Genomic DNA, 7,040 nt, shown 5'->3' with positions numbered 1-7,040 from the left:
TAGTAAAATTCATGTTAAATTGCTGTTTTAGGGGTTGTTTTTAAAAGTCTGGAAAGGATTAATCCATTTTGCATTCGTTTCTATGGGAAAGTGTGCCTTGGTTTTGGAACAGACTTCCGGAACGGATTAAATTTGGGAACCAAGGTACCACTGTAATGGCTTGGACTCTACATTTTTGCTCCTTTCACAGAAGGCAAGTTGCACTCATAGTGGAAACTATTTTAAGAACACATTCCATTCGTGTGTGTGTGTGTGTGTGTGTGTGTGTGTGTGTGTGCATGTGCATGACTAAGAACACTGAGTGAGATCTTCAGTACAATGTCTCCTTCCCTGCCACTTCCCTCTGCATTAAGTGTGACTTATTTGCCAATGGCACTGCTTTCTCCAGGCTTCCTGGAGTGAGCATAGGTGTGCCAGCAGCTTGATGTGCAATGGGTATAGACCCTATAGAAATTGAGAAAGGACTGCGGGTGCCTCATGAGCTTTTGTTAAACAAAACCGGATCTTGTTTTGTAACACAGAAAATGACACTGAAACTATTTAGAGAAGAAATATTTATTGATGCATTTAAAAAAAACACACGTTTTAGCCAAGATGTTAATGCTAGATGCTACTTTAGCAAACAAGCCATGGGTTATACAAATTAACTGCTGCCTCTAATATAATCCTACAAAAGTGGAATAGTAGAGAGAATGTTGTGAGAATAAAGTATGATGTCACTCCTTTGGGTCGCTGACAACAGCTGTGGTTGAATAAGAATAGGGACTAAGAAGAGCAGCAATGGTGTAATGACGATGACCAGAATCGTTAGCAGTAAAAACCACCTGCAAGAGGAAAACACTTAAATTGGTCAAACAATGCTTTTTTCTGTAAAAACCTGTATTAAAAATATTAATTCATCATGTTGCCTACAAACTGTCCAAGTGCTCTGATTTGTCTGGTATCCTTGGACAGGCCAATTCATTTCAATAGAAGGAATACATCTGTATACAATAAAAGAATATAAAGATTGACTTCATCTGTTAAAATGAATGGCAATACCTTTGCAATTTGGGAATCCTTATATGCACATACTTGTGAAATAATCATTGGATAGGGACAGCTTTGTTTAGATTTCAGTTAAGAAGTTAATGAAAATGCTGGAAGGCATTCAGTGTGATATGGTGACTCCATAAGCATGCTAAATTTGGTTGCAAAATTTACAGCGACTTTTTCGTGCTGAGAATCATCTTGTCATTGATCGGTGAAGATATGCTTTTTATGTGGTTAGTTAATTAAAAAACCACTGAATGCATTGCACAAAAAAACAAGTTGTTTTTATAGAAGTTTTATGGAATGCCCAGCTTTAACCAATATACATATTGTTTCTTTCTAAAGATGCATTTGAAATTAGAGAGGCAGTAAAATATTTATGCTGTTTAACAAGAAGCACCATAGAATCTTAGAGCTGGAAGGGATCCAAGGGTCATCTAGTCCAACCCCCTGCAATGTAGGAATATTATGCAATGCAAAGGATATTATGACTTGGGGGCTTTCCTAATGTTTTGCACTTTGAGAACCAGCAGAAAAACTGATTTGGCAGAATCTACTTGTTAAGTCATGATGGCCTATTTTGTCTACATTTTTCAGGCACTGAGCCCTTCCTTATGCATGTGTGAGAAAGTTAAGGTAAGCCTGTAAGCTTACAATGTCTAACCAACAGAAGTTGGATTGTAACATTGCTTTAATTTTTTAAAAAAGTTTGTTCACTATTTAAGGAAAGTACCGGTATACTTGTAGTTCAGCTGGAGGTTCATGTATACAAATGCAAGGTTTATTGGTTTTGTACAGGGTGAAGTTCTGATAGATTTAAGGGCAGATTTGGATGTGGCTTTTTTTAGGGGATCGGACACTTAAAATGCAGCCACTCCTGTAGTCTACACATATGGAAACCTTCAGCTTTCATCCTCTTCTCTCCCCACTCCTGCTGCATAGTCAATAGCAGTAATTACCCAATCAATTGGTCCCATGATAATATTTGACTCCAGAAACTTACTATATTGTGGGATTTAAACAACTCTGCCAGTGGCTTGCATTATGGGTGCGGGAGGACGATGACCCAAATACTCACATCAGCATATTCATGAAATGGAGAAACGCCAGCTGCCTTCCAGTATGTATTGGTGTCAAACTGGACCTTGTACAAGCCTTCTGTAAATTGTTCATCTGTTGTAAGCTCATGGATTTCCCCAAATTCATTTGTTTCCCTGTAATACAGGTGTGCAAAAGTAGTAAGGATGGTATCTTTTTATATAATTTTTTTTCTGATACAAGAAGTGGGTTGGGACTGTTATGGAGCACCAAATTTTCTCAACAAGACTTCTGTGTAGTCATGTATAAGACTGCTTTAAGTTGCAATTCAAAGTTCGCTTGGAAATTCATTCACTTTCATTTCATAACTAGCCAGATGTCAGGGATATGCGCAGTACCGGCACCTTTTTTTACTAGAAGAAAAGCACTGCATCTCCTTCTTATCAGCTGACAAGGCTCTAGGTGTTCTAGAGTGGGTGAGCAGTTTGCAGCCCTGTCTCCATACATAGCTTCCTGTGAGGATATTGAAAAGGTTAGTTTTTATTCTTTTTAAGAGAGCAAACATCTAGTCTTCATAGCTGCAGAGACATATGGCTTTCAAATGCAGATTATAGTACTAGTCATGTTCCTAGGAAGTCGTTCTGTGGTAGGTCATGTAACAAATAAGGATGGGTGTGATGGTGCTCCCATAGTGATAAGGCAGAAAGTTGTTCCTGTTGCTGTGAGTAAACATATATTATCTGTATAAATCCTTGGATATAACAGTGAGGTTTGGAACCAGAAACTTGGTTGGTGGTAGTGTTGTGGATTCACACAATTTGGAGGTGCCGTCTCAGCAAGGCTGACTTGCTCCTCAAGGCACTTTGCATGCAGGGCAACTTACCCAGTAGCATACTCCTTCCAGGTGCCATCTTCAGCTCTTTTGGACACTTTTACCAGTAGGCTGGTAGCTGGTCTTCCTTTAACTGCATCCAGGACTTTCACCATAAGAGGACACTTTGAGTCAATGGAGCCATGGGAAACCTTGACCTGGCAGAAGAAAATATCTATCAGAGTGTCTGTGGGCCATAGCCTATTTCATGGGCATAAAGAACACATTACAAATTATTCAACAGCCTGTACACATCCAAGAGCTGTCAAACAAACAAACAAATTAACTTGGGCTAGGAGTTACTGCAAACATTTATATACGCATAGACATGAGATGCAGCTTTGAGAAATGGTCTGTTAAGAGCAATTAAAAGCAAGCACAAAAGACAATGTTCTGCCAGTTCAAGCTTTGCTTTTAGCAAATAGATATTCCTCCACACTTTACTCTGATTTAAAGGTTCAGTGGGTCTATCATTATTAATGAATATTCAGCTAGCACAACAATATTCTTGAAGTTGACATACATTTGAGCATTGCACTATTAATGTTTAATTATTAACTGTAGTCAATTGAGAATCAAACTTTACAACTCACTGTAAATAAAAGTAAAAATGATTTTCATTTTACAGAGTAAGAAGATGAGCTGCAAACAATTATTAGATTTGCCACTGTCACACATTGCCTTGGGTAACATATTGCACGTTTCTAAATAATGACAAAAAATAATGAATAGTGTAGTAAAATAGAACAGACCTCTTACAAACACTTACCTGTGTGTAAATCCCCTTGAACTCAATGGGACTTACTTCTGAGTAGACATGTATGAACAGAATTGCACCAACAGTTGCTTAAAAAGCAGTGGCCTTGTAAGATTTTATGGTAACATACATTTAGAATATTCATATATGAAGAACAAATAGAGAGCTATTATTATTTTTTTAATGACAAACTTAACCAACAGATCTAGTTTTCTAACTATAAATGGCAGGTGCTAAAATTTTCCTGCATTGTATAGTAAGAAACCTTGGGATTTATGGGTACCTTTCCTGCGAACAACTGATATATTGAAAGGTGAAATTGTCTGCAATTCCTAAGAGACAGCCACGTATCACACTGTGGCAGGCATGTGACAATATATTGGACTAATCTTTTAATTTCTTCAGCATGATTAAATTACCAGTTGTCAGCAGTTTGGTACATATTATTTCACAAATAGAATGTGTCTCCAGCAACCTGAAAGCCATTCTAAAGTACCTTGGTAAACAATGCAGCCATCAAAAGATATGGACAGTTCACTATGGATCAGCATATGTGGTACAAATTTGGTAATAAGCTTGCAATAAGATTGTACTCCCCCCCACCGAGAAACTGCTGTACCACTAATGCAATACTTACCAGTGGCGTAGCTTCAGTGATGTACACCATTGCAGCCAAGCAAATGAGAAGCAGAGAGGAGGAGGCCATGGTGTTATATGTGTGTGTGCAATCAGCAAAACCCTGCCAACAGCTATAGGCCGGTGAGGTTTGAGTTTTTATACTCCATCCTTCTGCAAAACAGCCTACTTATCAAGTGCCCGTATGACTTTAAACCTGCTGATTCTGATTATTTACTTAGTAAGCAGTCCAGCTGGGCAGTACTTCCATCCATTGGCCTTTTGCAGAAATCCATGGGATTATAGTATATGGAAGGAAAGACTCCACAGGCACTGTGAGTAAGCCAATGAGTAACCCACACAAACATGAACCTTGCCTATTGGGATTAGGATGTTTGGACATAAGAGTGTGTGTGTGTGTTGGTGTTGTGGGGGGCAGGGAACTGTTAAGCAACTGTTGTTTGCTTACATTTTACGGGCCACAGAATGTCCATTGCTTGTGGAAATATCCAACTTGGGAGTCAGTCTTCCTTGCATTCTTACCTGTAATGGGCTATTGGGGCATGATAGATCTTGCTTTTCTGCAGTGCGCCAAGTACTGTCATGATTCCTATCTGCCATTCTATAAAATTCTGGGCTTCTCCTTGGGGCTTGTCACTGCAAGATGTTTAACTGTTTTAGTACCTGATCATTCACATTAGGAAGCAGTCTGCATTGCAGAAGCTGACAGTTACCCCCACCAAAGCAATGATGAACTGATTGTGGCTATGTGTCTCCATTAGTGTAGAAGATATGTGTTGCCTGTGATGCAAAATGCTGCTAAGACTTACTCAGAGAGATTCTCCTGCCATGGACAATGGAACTCTTTCTCCATGTCCTATAATTAGCAACTACTCTCTTGATCCACTGCAGTTTAACAGCATCTGCTGCTGCTGCTAGTAGGTGATAATGGTTATTTACATGCTGTGAAAAGCTCCAGCTGATGATTTTGTAGACCAAGTTGTTATTAAAGGCTCAACATCAAGTTAGGCTTTTCTCATATTTTGAAATTTATTTATTTTTAAAAAGTTGTTATTGTACAATACAGAAATAATTTCTATAAGGTTACAGTAAATAAAATCCATCATACGGTTGTACATAGCCATGGTGTTTATCATTCTCAGACATAGAGAACATAGCCTATTTCTCAGATTGCTTAGGTCCTGACAGAAGAAGCATAGTTATGACACAGGCCTTCCTTCTATAATCTCCCATGTAGAGACAGATGATTAAGTGATAACCTATATGTATTTGTGGTTATAACATTATTTATTTGAAGTATTTTAACTCCAATCTTTAACCAAAACGGCTCCTAAAGCAGCTTCTGAGCTTCAATAATAAGACAATCCTTATTCTCTAAAAGACATGGCACAAAAAGAAAACAGATTTGGAGGAATGAGAAAGAAAGCAAACTTGAGCACTTGATCTTAGTTACAAAGTGCTTATAATGGCCAGCTGGAACTGAAAAGGTTTAAGTAAAGGTGGAGCTAACAGGTGTTGATCTTTCAGCAGAGTTGATAGAGCAATACTGCTTCTCTCTCTCCCTCCCTTCCTCTCTGCTGTAGCCTGATGGCAGCCTGCTGCCAGGTGACATTGATGAAGGGAGGATCCTGATGGAGCTGGCTTATCAGCTGATGGTGGCCCTTACCCCTCTCTCTCCTGTAGTCGGATGCAATGGCTGCTCTCCATATGATAGCTGAGGGATGGGAGGCCCAATACAACTGAACTTTCAGCACAGCTGCTTGTGGCCCAGCTTCACTTCGTCTGCTGTAGATTAGTTGCAGCTAAGAAACAGCAATCCTTCCCTTGCAGAAATCCTGCAGGATTCTACACAACGCCCCTGTTTTCACTGGAGAAATGTGGAAGGCCATGGAGTTATGTGACCCCCCGAGCCAAGGAGATAAGTAACTCTATAAGCTTTAGAAGATATCTGAAGTCAGCCCTGTATAGGGAAGGTTTTTTAATGTTTAATATTTTACTATGTTTTTATATGTGTTGGAAGCTGCCCAGAGTGGCTGGGGCCACCTTGTCAGATGTGTGGGGTATGAACAAACATATTATTGTTGTTGCTATTTTCATCAGAGAAATGTTGGAGGGTATGGAACACTCTCTCTTTTCCACCTCCTGTCCCTTTTCTTTTTTCCCTTTCATGTCGCTTAACACATCATGTAAAGTAGGGGTGGAGGACCTTTAGCTCCCACCAAGGGGTCAAATTTGGCTCACAAGGCCTTTTTCAGGAAACCGTGGCCACCTGCAACATCACTCCAATGGAGGGCGACAGCGGCAGATTGGCATGGTAGCGGGGATTGATTCAGCATTAGCTGCTCATACCAGTTGCCCTGCTGGAAAATAGTGCACACAGCCATGGCAGCAGGATTTAGTGCCTGCTCCATTTGGCTGTGCATGCCTGTTCCCCTGCTTGAAGCAAGTGTGCACAGCCAAAACTCAGTGCAGAGCTGTTTGAAAGCCCTTTTGCTGCTCTTTGAACCTCTGAAAACCAGAGCACTGGACAACACTTGCATGCTTGTGTACATATATTGCTGGACTTGGTGGGCCTTTGAGCTGACTCAGCAGGGCTCTTAAATTTTATGATATGCTATCACTGAGTATTTGCCGCCAGCTTTAATGTCCGTATTTGCAAGTCTTCAGTCAGACACTTTAGTCCTTTCCACTTAAAATATTCCCTTA

General features: G+C 39.9%; 1 protein-coding gene across 1 annotated transcript; it reads right to left on the bottom strand.

Annotated features, from left to right (window-relative positions):
* Positions 1-539: 539 nt before the first annotated feature.
* TTR (transthyretin) lies at positions 540-4,487 on the bottom strand. The gene is made up of 4 exons (XM_079982776.1): positions 4,336-4,487; positions 2,954-3,099; positions 2,111-2,246; positions 540-824 (listed from the first exon to the last, which is right to left on the bottom strand). The coding sequence occupies exons 1-4, from the start codon at positions 4,402-4,404 to the stop codon at positions 717-719; spliced, it is 459 nt and encodes a 152-aa protein (XP_079838902.1). The 5' UTR covers positions 4,405-4,487; the 3' UTR covers positions 540-716.
* Positions 4,488-7,040: the final 2,553 nt, after the last annotated feature.

This window comes from Podarcis cretensis (assembly GCF_951804945.1).
Source record: "Podarcis cretensis genome assembly, chromosome: 7".
Lineage (NCBI taxonomy): Eukaryota > Metazoa > Chordata > Lepidosauria > Squamata > Lacertidae > Podarcis > Podarcis cretensis.
Note: the sequence above shows the minus strand (reverse complement) of the source record. Positions and strands in the feature narration are given on the sequence as shown.

Coding starts and splice junctions, on each gene's coding strand:
- TTR (XM_079982776.1), bottom strand. CDS start 4,404: ATGGCCTCCTCCTCTCTGCTTCTCATTTGCTTGGCTGCAATGGTGTAC. Junction 2,247..2,953: donor TGGAAGGAGTATGCTACTGG/GTAAGTTGCCCT, acceptor CCTGTATTACAG/GGAAACAAATGAATTTGGGG. Junction 825..2,110: donor CATTTCATGAATATGCTGAT/GTGAGTATTTGG, acceptor TTCCTCTTGCAG/GTGGTTTTTACTGCTAACGA.